The sequence below is a fragment of the Halichoeres trimaculatus genome, unplaced genomic scaffold (genome assembly GCF_033239565.1).
Source record: "Halichoeres trimaculatus isolate MK-OKI-2021-1 unplaced genomic scaffold, fHalTri1.1 fHalTri1_scaffold_2, whole genome shotgun sequence".
Classification (NCBI taxonomy): Eukaryota; Metazoa; Chordata; class Actinopteri; order Labriformes; family Labridae; genus Halichoeres; species Halichoeres trimaculatus.
The window spans coordinates 9,261,002-9,277,703 of record NW_027437180.1 but is presented as its reverse complement, the minus strand read 5'-3'; the positions used below and the strand labels follow the sequence as shown (position 1 = coordinate 9,277,703).

At 39.7% G+C, this 16,702-nt stretch overlaps 1 protein-coding gene across 1 annotated transcript in view; it reads left to right on the top strand.

Moving 5' to 3' along the window:
• The window catches only part of LOC141804397 (STE20-like serine/threonine-protein kinase), a 45,595-nt gene that overhangs the window by 24,287 nt on the left and 4,606 nt on the right, over positions 1–16,702 (top strand). Inside the window, exons 9-17 of the mRNA XM_074688800.1 lie at positions 2,350–2,988; positions 3,087–3,217; positions 3,436–3,559; positions 6,002–6,181; positions 9,835–9,964; positions 13,484–13,608; positions 14,627–14,818; positions 14,901–15,026; positions 15,736–15,849. Of these exons, the coding sequence (XP_074544901.1) occupies positions 2,350–2,988; positions 3,087–3,217; positions 3,436–3,559; positions 6,002–6,181; positions 9,835–9,964; positions 13,484–13,608; positions 14,627–14,818; positions 14,901–15,026; positions 15,736–15,849 (1,761 nt within the window). The remainder of the gene's footprint in view (positions 1–2,349; positions 2,989–3,086; positions 3,218–3,435; positions 3,560–6,001; positions 6,182–9,834; positions 9,965–13,483; positions 13,609–14,626; positions 14,819–14,900; positions 15,027–15,735; positions 15,850–16,702) is intronic.

The following is a 16,702-nucleotide window of genomic DNA, read 5'->3' as shown; positions in this document are numbered from 1 at the left end:
ACGTTCATTAAGCACGCTGTACTTATTTTGATGAACTCCAACCTTTCAGCTCAGAGAGACGCATACTTCATATCTGTGCTTTTATTCTGTTACAAAAGTTAACTGATCATCTTTAATCAGTTATCAAGTAAATACTTTGGCTGTCAAATCAAGTGAAATTAACGTCGCTGACAAATGACATGATTTACTCTTAAAACCTTAATGCCTTTAAGATTAAGGGTGTTTGATAAATTAGCGCATACTGTTCTGGATTTTTACAATTTTAACAGTAAGACACCAATTAACCAATGAAAACTGTGTAAATAGGCAAGGCAAGTTTATTTGTAGAGCACAATTCATACACAAGGCAATTCAAAGTGCTTTACAGCTAACATAAAATAAATCACAGTAGGCAAAATAAAATCATTGCATAAAATCACATCATAAAACATTAAAAATGATTAATTAAATTAAAAGAAGAGAGTGCAGATAAAATACTTTCAGTTGTTGTATGCAATGCTAAACAGAACTGTTTTCAGCCGGGCTTTGAACATTGTCAGAGTTGAGGCCTGTCTCACATCTTCTGGCAGACTGTTCCAGATTTTGGGGGCATAAAACTGGAATGAAGCCTCACCGTGTTCAGTCCTGACTTTGGGCACCAGCAGGAGACCCCTCCCTGAGGTTCTCAGAGACCAAGTTGGTTCATATGGTTCTAGCATGTCTGAGATGTACTTTGGTGCTAAACCATGAAGGGACTTGTAAACAAGCAGAGCTGTTTTAAAGTCTATTCTCTGAGCCACAGGAAGCCAGTGCAGGAATAGTTGACAGCTTTTTTAAAACAATCATTTATTACAGCTCTACTTAACTTCCAACCCAAAGAAGACTCTAAAAACACAGTACAAACTTGTTTGTCACAAAAACACTCTCCTTCCTGACCATGACTTTGCCATTTCTGAAGAACAGGGGGGCTTGTAAACTGAAATCTTATCAAGTGTTTTTATCTTATTTTAAGTAAAAATTGTCTTTTTATACTCAATATCAGCCACATTCATCTGATCAGTTAAGGTAAAAAACTTGTTTCAAGTTATTTAAAGACAAAAATTAAGTCTGAATTGCTTGTAACAAGAAAAAAAAATTGCCAATGGAACAAGAAAAATTTGCTCAAAAATTTGCTCAAAACTAGGGTAATGTCTAAGTACAAGTAACTTTCTCTTGTTCCACTGGCAGATTTATTTTTAACTTGTTACAAGCAATTAAGACCTCATTTTTTTTGTTTTAATAACTTGAAATAAGACATTTTTTCTGGACTAATAAGTTTAATGTGGCTACTATTGAGTATAATGAGACAATTCTTACTTAAAGACACTTAAAAACACTTGAGACAAAAACACTTGATAAGATTTCCATTTGTTGAAGCTCCAGAGCTCCTTGGTTAGGTTTTTGGGATAATCTGTGATTGTTTTATGGGGATTTCATGTCATTTTAATTAGACATGCTCTGATCGATCAGCTGGCCAATTGATCTGTGCCAATTTCCTTAATTTTAGGTGATCGATGATCAGTGATCAGGGATCAGTGATCGGCCCATCCACATATATGAAACTGATCTTATATACCTCCGGAAAGGTCTGACAGCCAGCCATTGTTGCTTTTGGTCTGAGATTTAAAATTTAGGATACTTTATTGGTTGTTTAAGTTAAAACATAAAGATTTTATTTTTTCACATGTATTGTTCAATGATTTTCAATAAAATAAGATTGGAACATTGAAGGTATTTGCTGTCAGTTAAAAAAAAAATAGAAATCTGTATTGGCCCAAATCGGCAGGTCAGGCTTTTCAAATATCGGTGACCGGCCAGAAAATTGTGATCAGTGCACCCCTGATTTTAATAACTGCAGGAATCACGCACATTTATAGATCTTTGGGTTAAAATCTCATCCCTGTTTGACATTATAATTAGCCTGAAGTTAGATTTATTCTGTGTCACTTCAGTGTTATGATTATATCAGCACATTTACATTAACATTGCTTAAAGGTTTTTCAGTGTGTATTGTCAGAAATACATAAAGGCAAAAAAGTTTTATCTTTTATTGTCCATTTTTAGTTAAATATGTCACTAGCTTATCAAAACAATGAAGAGACAACCACATGAGGTTTTAGACTGCTCATAAGAATCACAGCACTCTGTGGTGAAGTGTTCAAGGCCCAACTAAAATGTGGTGTTTTGAAGTCGTCCTAGTTTGGCAGAACAAAGGTTCAATTTTATCAACTTTTCTAACAGGGGCTGGTCATTACATCTGTGTGTCTTCACTGTGCTCTGATGTTTGGAGGAGACAGCGTTATAACCCTGATCCTCTCACCTCTCCCTCAGGGCCACAAACGTGCTCCCTCCGACGTCAGCGTTGCCAGCTCAGAGGATGAAAAGGTCCCCCTCTCCCCCTCCATTTTGGAGTCAGTCCCTGAGAAGGCTGAGCCCATTCTGCCAGGGCCCACACCTACACCCACACCCGCCACAGTCCCTGTGGCCAACCACGTCCTGGACACCAATTTTGTGGAGGAGCCTGCTGCAGGGAAACCCGCTCCAGCTGAGGACAGAAAGGTGGAAACAGGCGTGGAGAACACCCCACCAAGGGAGGGTGAAACAGAGGTCCCTGTTGAGGACATGCAGAACCTGGAGGTGTCTGTGGAGGATGAAAAGGAGGTCGACACAGCTGAGGTTCCCACCAGTCCACAGAGGACCATAGAGGCCGCTCAGTCTCCACAGGAGGAGAAGATGGATGTGGCAGCAGAGGAAGAGGAGGACCCTTACAAACATCTGAAGATGACATTGACTCTCCCAGGACAGGAGAAAGCTGTTGAGAAGGCGATCGTAGACAAAGCTAAGGACGACAAGGAGAGAGACTCAGACTCAGGGAGTGGCTCTGTTGCTGATAACAGCAGTGTGGACCTGAATCTGTCCATCTCCAGCTTTCTGTCCAAGACAAAAGAGCCTGGATCTGTTTCCATACAGGTAACACTCTCAGTCCACAAACACCAGACTGTTTATCATCCTGCAGAGCTGCAGATAAAACCAGAAGCTGTTCCTTTTTTTTTTTTTTTTCTATCTAGGACACCAGGCGCCAGAAGAAGACGCTGAAGAAGACTCGTAAATTCATTGTGGATGGCGTGGAAGTCAGCGTGACGACATCAAAGATCATCACTGACAATGATACCAAGAACGAGGAGATGAGATTCCTGAGGTATTATTCCACCTGCTCTCATTTGCATACATCATGTGTGTCTGTTTATGCAAAAATCATGCAAATATGTAACCAGGAGCCTGAGCGTCCAACCTGCCTGTGTGGAGTTAATCTTTGTAGACAGTTAGAGCTCACCACTGTCAGCCGCCACATGCTATAAAAAGACACATAACTTGATGATCCTCTCCCTATCCCTCCCTGTCCCTCCTGTTCTTCAGGCGCCAGGAGCTGAGGGAGCTGCGGCTCCTGCAGAAGGAGGAGCAGAGAGCTCAGCAGCAGCTCAGCAACAAGCTGCAGCAGCAGAAGGAGCAGATCTACAGGCGATTTGAACAGGAGACAACAGTGAGTCGTATGATTTAGGAGTGTTAAAGCTGACACTTTGTGTTTTAAAAGACCTCATACTCATCCAACAAAACCTGAACAGCTTTTACAAATCAGACGGGTACAGACTCGACCAATGCTGCTTCTTTCTTTTTCCCTTTCCTGTCTTTTGATTATTTAAGATTGGCTGTGTCCCCGGCAACACGTTGATCCTCCTTGTGTCTTATTTTAATTAGACGTGGACACCGAATTAGGTACTTTTACCGGTACCACCTGAACTCTGTCAAAAGTACTGGGTACCGATTCACATAACATGAGAAGGTACCATGTTTAGGTACCTAAATGCATCCTTGTGACTGTGAGGGAGTGAAAGAGTAGGTGATTTTCCACTCTGGACATGAACACAGCATTGGAAGGTTATACATTTAAGAATAAAAATGTTAAATTGGAAAGAGTTCACATTTTATTATTAAGGAAATTGATATTTTTTACCTCATAGACACACAAAAGTACCAAAAATTGGTACCGTTGAGTATCGATACTGATTGCCAGGTACCGGGAATCAGTTCCGTATCATTTCAAATGCGAAAGGTACCCAACCCTAATTTTAATGTTGAATAATTAAAAGTAGAGGTCGACCGATATGGGTCTTTTAGGGGCCGATGCCGATGCTTTCCAAATTTGGGCAGCCGATGCCGATATGCATAGCCGATTTTTCCAATTTGATATTCAGGCCGATTGTTAAATAAATATATATTTATCACATTTTAGTGAAACGCAGCAATTTCTGGGCAACTAAAAGAAATCTATTACAACAAGTAGTGTCCAGTCCTCTGAACATTTATTCAGCTTTCAAAACAATGACATATTTTGTCTGAGTAAACACACAATGTAACAAGCAGTAGTAAACATTCACACTCTTCTTAAAATGTCAAAAAAGAAATTTAAACTTATTAATATAATTTGAACAAAAGTATGTAATGTATCCAAGTGGTTCCACAAGTTTGAGGTGCTCATCTTTTTTGTGCCTGATCAAAAATTGCGTCATTTTATACAACGGATCAAAAATCAGCTTTTTAAAAGAAAATATGGCCGATGGCCGATGGCCGATAGAGACAAATTTCCAAATATCGGCCCGATACATCGGCCGGCCGATACATCGGTCTACCTCTAATTAAAAGTTAAACATTCTCATCTCAAGGGATTCGCCAAACCTTCACACTACAGAGAGCACACACTTTTTAACGACAAAAAAAACAAATCGCACAAGGTCTCTGTCATCTGATCTTCTAGCGTGTGGTCTGCAGAGGACCCCACACACTAACCGATTCTTCAGCAGAGTATCAGCTTCTTGACGCTCAATATTCCACATCTTGGGGAGTAAAACGTGACTTTGATGTAAACAAACATGGTGGACAAGCAGAAGGAACCAATGACGGCTGTTTTCAGCCTCTAAAATTCCTAAAAGACACAAAAAAAAGAAAACGGTTATGAAAAAAGTCGTGAGACGGCAGGAATGGGGGCTGCATGCATGATACCTGAAGTTGGAGGTGAGGAAATTGTCACAAGTATTACAGAGAGCTTAGAAAGCAGGGCTTCCTTCCTCTCTTACTTCTTTTGTCAGTCAGGTGAATCAGCTCGCGTCTTGATTGGCTTTTGTTCTGATACACATGACATTAAACGCTGTGCACTGGAAAAATGAACTCTTATCAAGTGTTTTTGTCTTATTTTCAGTAGAAAATATCTTTTTAAACTTAATATGAGCCACATTTACCTGACTAGTCCAGAAAAATGTCTTATTTTGAGTTATTAAAAGACAAAAAATGAGGTCTGAATTGTTTGTAACAAGTTACAAAATCTCCCAGTGAAACAAGAGAAAAGTAACTCGTATAAGAAATTATTCTAGTTTGAGCAAATTGTTCTTATTCCGATGGCAGATTTTTTTAATTGTTAAAAGCAATTCACACCTCGTTTTTTTTTTTTTTTAAACTTGAAACAAGACATTTTTCTGGAACGGTCAGTTAAATGTGGCTCATATTGACTACAAAAAGACAATTTTTACTTAAAACAAGACAAAAACCACCATATACACTGTTGGATTTTTAGTTGCAAGTATTAAATATGTTCATTATTTATTATCCCTCATTTGGAGGCCTTCAAAGCAGCTCAGACTAAACAAAATCACTTTGACACACCCCACTCAACAGGAAAATCGGCCCCCTTGTTGTTTGCAAACATCAGACACTCAGGCCTTTGCTGGCTTTGATGGTAAGGAGTAGGTCAGGGGAGAAATTAGCCTCTTTATCCTGTAGTGTGTACCTGCCTGTATTATTTGCTGATGTTTATTTGGCCTCTGTTCAACATCTGTTAGGTTGACAGCTTGTTTGAAATGTCTCTTAGCTTTGACTCTTGAAAGAACAGAGTTGCTCTGTCTGACTGCATTTCTTTTTTACTCCTGCCCAGAGTAAGAAACGTCAGTACGATCAGGAGGTGGAGAACCTGGAGCGCCAGCAGAAGCAGACCATCGAGAGGCTGGAGCAGGAGCACACCAACCGGCTCAGAGACGAGGCCAAACGCATCAAAGCCGAGCAGGACAAAGAACTCTCCAAGTACCAGAACATGCTCAAGAACCGCAAGAAAGAGGTTAGCGTGTACACTGAAATCGGTTTTCTTCATGCCACAGAAGTCACCCACAAACCATCTGCTGGGACGTTGGGGTAGCTCACATTTTTCCTGTATATTATGACTGGTTGTTTTGATACCTCTGCACACACATGCCCTCTGATCTGTCTTATAAGCGTTTACGTAATCAGTATTTAGCTGCACAGAGGCTTAATTAGTCTGCCTGCCACCTCTCATTTATTCTCTCCAGCAGTGCTGATTTATCCACAGCTTTTGTCCCACTTTATTTTCCCCTTTTTGCTCACGGCTGCCACAAACACAGGCCAAACAGGAGGTGGGAAATTCCCCAAAGCATGTGACAAACGCTATCATAAAACGTATTAAAGAGGATATGCTCCAGGCCCCGGAAGAAGAGGTAATCAGGTCTGGGTTTGCTGTGAAATTTGATCTTTGATCTCCACCTGTTCCTGTCAGCTGAGCTCTTTGGTCAGGAAAGACTTCAAACTGTGTTAGAAAGTTATTCACCCTGTTTATTTGAATTACTTATTTTTATGACTTCTCATAACCTTCCACCTACCTGAGTGTGCAGTGCCCACAGAGTTAAAGTGTGTGTGCAGTGTTTGGAGCGCTGTGTAGGAAGGTAATGTACTCTGATCCACAGGGAGGGGCCTGTTTTATGATTCAGGCCAGCGTTCCTGTACAGGATGTAAGTGAAACCCCAGCTGGCCTCGTTCTCATGTGTCATAAAACTGAACATGTAACTCTTTGAAGTACACACATTATCTCTTCAGTATATCAGAGCATGAGACGGGCCAACACCAAGCCTTAACTGTGCAGTGATTACAACACAGCTCTGAATGTGATCCTGAAAATTAAGTTGTTTTATCCTCGGTTCTTTTTGATTCATCAGAAGCATGTAAAGCAGTGATTCCCAAAGTGGGGTGTAGCACATTTACAGGGGTTACAGGGGTCTGCGAACCATAGCTTATGCACCGCCACTGTAAAACAAAAGCCGCCAGGCCTTCAGAAATACAGCCTTTTTTTTCAATGTTTCAAATGTAAATTATACTGAACAGGGTTCTTGTACATGCAACAAAAATTGCCTTGACCAAAACTCACACTTGTGAGGATCATATCAAAACCAATAAGAGACAGAGCTCAGGCAGGTCTACGCAGCTTACAACTCTCAGCTTTCATCATTGCAAATGGTGGTGTTCCACCTGATGCACGCACATAAAATACATTTACTGGAGACAATCTATTGATTAATCAATGTTTACTGGCACGTGTTATAATCTAGCTTTATGCTATATATGCTGTAATGATGCAAGTCAAATCATAAATATCTCATGAGTCACGGTGAATCCACTCGCGCATATTACACATCAACTGAACGTAATCCACTTCACGCTCCTACAGGAGTCACCTTTCAGCTGTCTCTTAGGGACAGACATCGTAGTTTGACTATCTTTCCTCTAATTCTTTAAAGCTCAACAGAGGAGTTTTCCTCCAGCTTTTGTTGAACAAACTTCCCCCACAGTTTCAAAAAATCCTGGAGGAAACCCTATATATCACTGAAAAGCAGATCAGCTAACTGGGATCTCTGCACCTCTAAAATCAGCTCTTCCTTCCAATAGTCCTACCTAATTTAGTTTTGTGCCATGAGATCAGTTCTGTGATGATCATAACATATTTATCACTTCACAGTGAGCAATGATAGAAAAAGAAAAGCAAAACAAAAAAAGCAGCTGGAGTCAACATTTCCTTCAATTTGAAACAAATTACTTGGACAGTGTAAATGTAGCCTATTCTATTGTTGCAAAGCACTAGTTCACTATTACAAAGTATTAGCATTATGCTCATGTATGCTACAATAATTGGAGGGTCCTTAAAAAAACTTGCACCTGAAATGAGTCTGTGGTCAAAAAAAGTTTGAGAACCCCTGTAGAAGCCCATGAAGTAATAATGACCCATAACATAATAACATCCCATAACGTAATAAATTTGGCCTTTTTAAAATGTAATAGGCCTATAACGTAATAACTAACCAATAACGTTATAAAAGTCCTGAACCTTTAATGTAATAACTTTTGACCAATAATACAATAACTTATTACATTATTGGTCATATTTTACGTTATGGGCCTGATGCAAAAAAAATAACCCTTTGAAAATGTAATTACTGGTCTTTAAGAGATGTTTGCCAAAGACAAGTTGGTGTGTTTTTTCAATGTAGAAAATAATTTGAATTAGATTTTTTTTAATGTTTAAATGTAAGAAAAGGGAACAGTAATCCTCATTATTTTTGTGCTCATGTTAAATATGTTCAGTTCTATTGTTCTATTGTTCAGTTCAGGATCTAAAGTTGTTGAGACCAGAACTCAATTTTGTTATTTATTGTTTAATTTTTGTATTATTTATCTTTGTCTTGAACGCAAGCCATAACAAATATAGTAGATTTAAGGGACAACTATTACAGAGTTTTAATAAAGATTGCATTTTTCATGACAAAAATGAGAACTTTTTTGAGGCACTAACTGATATGCTATACCCTATTATGGTCGGTTTTTATGTGTTTTGCCTTTAACATTGTCAGAAAGGGCAAATGTATTACACTCTTGGCAGGTTATTATGTTATTGGCTCAGTTATTACATTTTCAAAGGGTTTTTTTTTTTTTTGCATCAGGCCCATAGCGTAAAAAACGGCCAATAACGTAGTAAGTTATTGTGTTATTGGTCAAAAGGTATAAAGTTATAGGTTCAGGATTTTTATTACGTTATTGGTCATTTACGGTTTGGGCCTATTACATTTTAAAAAGGCCAAATTTATTACGTTCTGGGTCGTTATAACGTTAATAGGTCATTATTATGTTATAGGCTTCTACAACCCCTGAAGTAAAGACGTGGTAGATGTGTGGTGTTTAGTCTCTTGAAAAGTCTCAAAATTTCAAATTATGCGCCTGATTTTTACAGCCCAGTTCAAAAACAAATAAATCAAAACAGGCAAATCCAGACAAGTATAAATACTTTGTTATAAAGCTAGATAATTGAATAAAGAACAGACAAAGCTGGAACAAAACAGCAACAAAGAGTCTTGGCTTGGAAATAACAAAAAATGTTTTCATGAGAAACAAAAGAACAAAAGAGCAATACAAATTCTAAAACAAAAAAACAGCTTTTTTTGGTCATATTAACAAGTCCCAAAACATTCATACGTCATTGTTTTCGTCTTCATTTTCTCTAAAAATTTGCTGAGTTTTGATTCCACACTGTCACTTCTAAAAACATTTCAAGGCATGCTAAAGCAGGAAGCCTGAAAGTGTTTCATGCATGTCTCTGAGTGCCACACTAGCGTGCAAACACGAGGTTCCTGTGTATGGGGCGAGTAAAGTAGGCCGGATTAATGGGACTTACAGGTGAAGTAGTCTTTATCTCTGGTTGTAAATGTGTGTGGTGCATCGACTCAATCTGGGCCTAACCTGCCTGCAGACACACTCAAACATCATACTGCTCTCTATGATGGATTCAAAAAGCATTTGTTTGTTTCTTTGCTTCATCATTAGGGTGGAGATATATCTGGATACAGGTTTATGATTTCATCTCGATGTTGAGTCTGATTTCTCTGCATGATGTAAACTCATCTTAGACCTGTTTTCCCATCATCCTTTGTGCAGGAACAGGAGTTTCTTCAAAAACAGCAGCAGGACCTAGACAGCGCCTTGAAGAAGATCATCCAGCAACACAAACACGAGCTCGCCACGATTGAGAGGGACTGCCTCAACCACAAGCAGCAACTGCTTCGAGGTAGGTGACATTTCTGTGTGGGGCATCTATGTTCTCCATGCAGGATGGAAGGGGTGACCTCTGGCAAAGGTTGATCACTCCTCAGCTTGATGAGGTTGTCGTAAATTTCCTAAAATGTGATTTAGTATCAAACTTGCTTTTGCAAAAGCATGTTTGTTTTTAATGCAAGTGCAAAAACATGCAAAAGATACCCCAACCAAGGTCAGAGAGATGCAGGATCTCAAAAACAGCTAAAAAAAAAACAAACATCAGTCAACCAACCTCCACTCCTCTAAGAGTTATGAGCTCTGTTGTCCAACAGTTGTCTGTTTGACTCGCAGTTCTTCTCCTAAACCCACTCCAAACTAAAAGACAAGGAGCTGGGAGAAATCAACCATGAGTCTATCGCTAGCTCAGGGCGATATCACCTGAATAATAAAGAAAATTGCTAAAATGCTCAGAAAATGTACTAAAAAGCGCTGTGGGGACCTGGAATCGGTTGTGTTAGCCAAAACAAAGACTCCACTGTTATAAAGACATGACTTTGGCTGTAATGTGCATTTTTTACAGAGTGCAGATCTTTTAACATTACTTGTCTTTGTCATGCACAGATCTTTGTTTTTAAGTGCTTAATGAAAAAAGTTGAGTTGTACAGGAAAACTTTATTTGTAGTTATGTAGAGCGATTGCTTGGAAGGTGACAACAATCAAACTTTGTAAACTCAGTTTGTAGTTTAGCATCTAGAAGATGAACAGACTATCTAATTAGTGTTCCTCACAGCGCAGTGCTCTGAGACGTGTCTGTAACATTAGTTAATCCTGGTTATGTCCTACCAGTGCTCATCTACCAGCTCCAACCTCACCAAGCAGAGCTAACATAACCTCACTCTTCATTTTATTGATAGACTCTCAAGTTTGAACAGACCACTGCAGAATAACTACTGACTGTGGGTTGGTAGCTCAACCTGTGTTAAAGCCCATGCTTGTGCTGACCTCCTTTTTCTGTCTGACAGCCCAACTCTAGTGTCCACCATTACTACAAAACAAATCCAAGAAATCATTATGCATGGAGACACTGAAGAGCCATGAGCCCTCCGGAGCCTGCGTGTGGTTCCTGGGGTGGCAGTGGGTAGGGATGGGTACCTTTCGCATTTGAAACAATAGAGTGTTGATGCCTGGTAGCTGGCCATTGGTATCAGTACTCAATGGTACCAGTATTTGGTACTTTTATGTTTCTATATGTGGTAAAAGCTATACATTTATTAAATAATAAAATATCATTTTTTTTATTTAACATTTTATTCTTAATATATAAACCTGAAATGCTGTTTTCATGTCCAGCATGGAAATTCGCCTTCTTTTCCACTTTCTCAGAGTCACAAGGATGCATTTAGGTACCCAAACATGGTACCTTTTGAATTCCTCGGCACTACAGATGGAATTCAGTCAGTATCAATAAAAGTACCTAATTCAGTAGCCATCCCTAGCAGCATGGACGAAACATGAGGCAATGCAGAGCATCAGAGGCATTAACAGGTAGAGGGAGAGATGGGAGATTCCCAGTTTAAATAGAGCGCCAAATTGGGAGGCAGAGGATGTGATTGGAAAATAATTATGATGAGTGGGACATGTGATATGTGTAAATAATAGGGTGTAACGGTACACAAAAATCACAGTTCGGTACGTACCTTCGTTTTTAGGGTCACGGTTCGGTACATTTTCGGTACAGTATGGAACAACACAAAACCATTTGCTTGTTTAGCATGTTTATTAAACCAAAAACTTGCCATAACACAGCAAGGGGGGAGGCTCTTCAAGCTCCGGTTGGTCGTTTGCAGCAGCCATGATGCACAATTCAGACACAAGCTCCTGTGGCTACAGAAGCTCTTTGATATTCATCTTCTGCTTGGCTCACCGTGAGCCCTTACGTCCACATGATATGCACATAATCACAAAGCACGAATCACAGACCACTTTCCTCATGAATATTAAAACACCTTCCCTGCTCAGCCAATCATAGACAAGTACTCACGTGAATATTAAAGAGCCATGTGCAGTGGCTAACGTAAACTTACTGTACTCGTTCAAATACAGCACTGTGCTGAACCCAACGGCCTTATGGAGCAGTTTGGCACGGATACATGTACCGTTACACCCCTTGCTAAATAAGTAAGTACGTTTTATTAAGTAAAGCACCTTTCATGGAACAGAATCACAAGGTACTTTACAGAAACTATAAAATAAGATCAAAAGAACACAAAAAAAATATTGAAAATGTCAAACAGGAAAGACAACAAACAAAAGATAAAACATTAATTTGTACAGGTAGAGTTGAAAGCCTGCTTAAATAAATGCATCTTTAAAAGTTTTTTAAAACTGACAACAAAGACAGCTGAACAAATACTTAAAGGAAGACTGTATAGCAGCACAGCTGGAGTTGTCTGGCTCACAGACGTCACTCCATTCATGTTCTCCCAGGAGAATCCGACCACGAAACTGAGGAACAGAATTCAGAAAACACAGATTTTTGTGTTGATAACCTCACTCTCAGTGTTGAGATGAGCAGGCGAATATATAAAGTGAGGCTATTTCTAGGTCACATGTAAACTCCTCACAGAGCCTTTAATGAGCTGTGCAGGTCATCTGAGTGTCCTCAGCTGCAAACTCCTCACCGTGTTTGTCAGCCTCTACTACAGACTGGAGTAATGATGCTGAATGGGAGTGTCTGAGACGGATAACTCCTTTGGTAGTTAAAATAAGAGAGGGATCACAGATCAGTTTTTATCTCACAGATCTAAACAGCTCCTGACGTCACTTTTTAACCGTCCTGTGAGGTACCGATACATACCCAGTGACCTACATACAAAGTGTCCACCTCTTTCACTTCCTTACAGCTTTATGAGACATTATGGTTGTTTGAGGGCACTTAAACTGTTTTTCCTCCATCTTCTTGATTGGACCTTGTTTATTATTTACCTTCAACCCGTCAGCGCAAACATACGTACAATCCTCTTTGGCGAGCAGTTTTCATTCCTGGTGCAGTTTCTTGACGTGTTAAGCATGTTACAACATTAAAAGTAATCATCCTATATTTAGCGCGTCGGATCGGAAGCAAACAATTCCTCCTTTGAGGCAGAATTAATTATTTTCTTCATCCATTTTAACACCAACAAGAGCTGCTTCGACATGATTGCAGTGAGCAGCAGCCGGTTCGCAGAGAGAGCTGCAGCTGGGGTTTAATCCCACGCTTAATGACCCAGGACCCAGGAGCAACACAAACACTTCCCAGAAACATTCAATGCACCAAGTCATGGGAGGTTATGACTGTGCTCTAGGAGCTCATGGAGATTTCAGCAGGAATAAGGAAGAAGAGATGATTCAGAGCTTAAAAAGGGAAATCTTATTAGATGACGTCTCATCTCTGTCTCATAAAGCAGAGATGGTTTGAAATGAGACGTGTTGTTTGGGAGGTTTTCCCCCAAAAGAAGCCTGTCAATGGTTCCTCTGTGTGATGATCCTGCTTTGTCTTTTGTCTCCTTAGCACGAGAGGCTGCCATGTGGGAGCTGGAAGAGCGCCATCTGCAGGAGAAACACCAGCTGTTCAAGCAGCAGCTCAAAGACCAGTACTTCATGCAGAGGCATCAGCTGCTGAAGAGACACGAAAAGGTCCGCACTGAATAAGGGAGAACACCTTATATTGAGCTTCTACAGCCAGTCTTAAAAAGTATTAAAAGTTGATAAATCAGTTGTGGGAAAATTAAGGCCCTTAAAAAGTAGTAAACAGTCTTAACCCTAATGTTATGAGGTAGTAAATTTTATTGGTGTTCAAGCTTTGACTCCAAAGACAGACAGTTCCAAATATCTGCCACGGAAAAAGTCTATCTGGTTGGAAAATGTTTTCAGGGTCTGAACCTTCAAAAAAAACCACACCTGGTGATTGGACGATCATTCTGCTCGTCACACTTATCACAGACCAGCGTGAGGATCTAGAAAAAGCTTTAGCATCTCAAAATATTTCTCTCTAGATCATAAGAGTTTCTCAAGCCTCCTTAGAAAATTTCTCAGACTTTTGACGACCTGGGATCTTTGATTCCTAAGATTTAGAGAAAGCTTCCACTGATCTCAGTTGTTTTGGAACAAATTTCCTTTGTTCATGTCACTTTTTTACTGGATACAACGCAATGAGATAAGGTAGTTATCGATACAGTTATGCAGCGCTGTTGTTTGAGACGTGACGTGACGTAGCCGTCAGTATGTGGCGCTGATAGAAAGCAAATCACACCATCTTAAGCACATGTCCTAAATTTGGCAATGTGGAAATAAAATTCTTGTTTGTTTTTTTTTCTGCAAGTTGGCCTTGAATAACTACTGTTACTTTTTGTGAGAATGTTAATGTCAGTAAACCTGCCTTCAGTTTCATTTATTCTTTCAAGATTTATTCCTTCTCAGTTTATCTAATTTATGTTAAAATGCGAACTACAACTGTCAAAGATCGGTCGCTAACAACATCTTATTGTCACGATAAGGTCTTAGGACTTTTTGAAAGGTTTTTAAGAAAGTCTTAAAAAGCTATTGAATTTAACCTGAGGATATCAGCATATACCCTGTTCTAAATGTGTGAAAAAAATGTGTGAAAAGTTGCTCTCCTGATCTTTTGTGCGTTCTTTTTGTTCGGCCTGTGCAGGAGATGGAGCAGATGCAGCGCTACAACCAGCGTCTGATCGAGGAGCTGAAGAACAAGCAGACACAGGAGAAGGCCAGACTGCCCAAGATCCAGCGCAGTGAGGCCAAGACCCGCATGGCCATGTTCAAGAAGAGCCTCCGCATCACTGGAGCGACCATCAGCCTGGAGCAGGAGAGGGAAAGGGTTAAACAGGTAAGGAGCATGTGGTGGAGGAGGGAGTCACACACTCTCCTGTATAAAAATGAGTGATCCTGATCATGTGTCTGTTTCCCAGTTTGCAGCTCAGGAAGACAAGAGACAGAAGAACGAGAGGCTCCACCAGCAGCAGAAACATGAAAACCAGATGAGAGACCTGCAGCTGCAGTGTGACGCCAACGTCCGGGAGCTGCAGCAGCTGCAGGTGAAGCTTCAAACTTCTGCTGCTCAACATTCAAACGTTACATATGTCACGTAAACAGTCGTTATCTACGGGGAAACATTTCTTCAATTAACCTGAGTCTGATATTTTTCACATCTCTAGGGGTCAGAAATGACTTAACGGGTACAAAAAGGTTTAGCCTGACCTCAGTAGAGCCGTTCAGCTGGCAGCTGAGAGATGAGCTGTGAAAGCTGCTGCTTAATCGGTCAGCACAGAATGTTACTAAAACTGTTGGATAACATTACAGAAAGGCTACCTGTGTAAAAGGAGCTTTTTGTTGATGTCAGACCTTTGATTGAACAGGAAGAGACTGAAGCAGAGCTGTACACAGAGCCACCACACTCCACTGACTGCTTCTGTACAGTTACTCCTCGAAATCAGTATTGGTTTACGGCTGCTTCCGGTGTTAGGACTAATTGTTTAGTTGAATGACTTTGATACTGGGGAAGTTAAGTCCACATGAAATTTACAGTTTGAATAGAAACAGATCTTTCCTATGTTCAACAGAAACAGCTGATCTGGTGCTTGCCTCCACAAATGATTATACTTCAGGCTTTACAACCAGCAGCTTGAAGCTATATGAAGAAAATTTAATCCTTTAGAAGGACTTTTCAGGTTTTGTTTTATAAATAGAGGAATAGTTTTGCAACCTGAGCCACTTTAATGTTCTCTTTTTTTGTGCTTGTTGCAGAACGAGAAGTGTCACCTGCTGATTGAACATGAGACCCAGAAGCTGAAGGAGTTGGACGAGGAGCACAGCCAGGAGCTGAAGGAGTGGAGGGAGAAACTACGACCCAGGAAGAAGGTAGTCTGGTAGCTTTTTAACTTCTGTGTAATAAGCATCACCTCGCAGTCTTCACATTTAGATTGTGACTCTTTCACTGAAATAATGACCCTCAAAATATCATCATTTCACAGCTGTGATGCAATATGAACAACAACTATGTACAAGAATAGAAAATAGACTTTCAGCAAGGCCAGATACAGTTCGTTTGATCTACTGATAAGGTTTGATCTTTGCTTTTGAATAAATGTTGTTATACATGGTAAGTGGGGTCAAAGTGGGGATGCACTGAAATGAAGATTCTTGGCCCAAACCAAAAACTGAAAAAGAGGAAACAAAGGCTGTAATCTGAGTAACCATAATACATTATTCTGGCTATTATTAGTAGTACCACTACATTTATGCCTGTGGTAGTGTACTTACCTCACTAAAATCTATGGATGGGTAACAAATTAGCTACTTTTATAGTTAACAACCAAATTCTGTCTGTAGTACCAATTCACTTAAAATTTAAACGGTACCATGTTTAGGTATCTGAACACATCCTTGTGACTGTGAGGGAGTGTTAGAGTAGGCGTTTATGCTTGACATGAACACAGCATTGCATGTTAATGTATTGAGAATAGATATTCTAAATTTAAAAACTTTGAGATTTTATCATTAAACAAATTAATATTTATTTCCACATGAACAAATTACCAAAAATCAGTACTGTTGAGCACTGATACCAATTGTCAGGTACCAGGCATTGAAACTGTATCATGTCAAATGTTAAAGGTACCCATCCCTACTGAAATCAATGCATTGCAACTGCATTAATCAATACCAATGTAGTTAATTCTTCAAATGAAGTATATTATGTTATTTTTCCTGA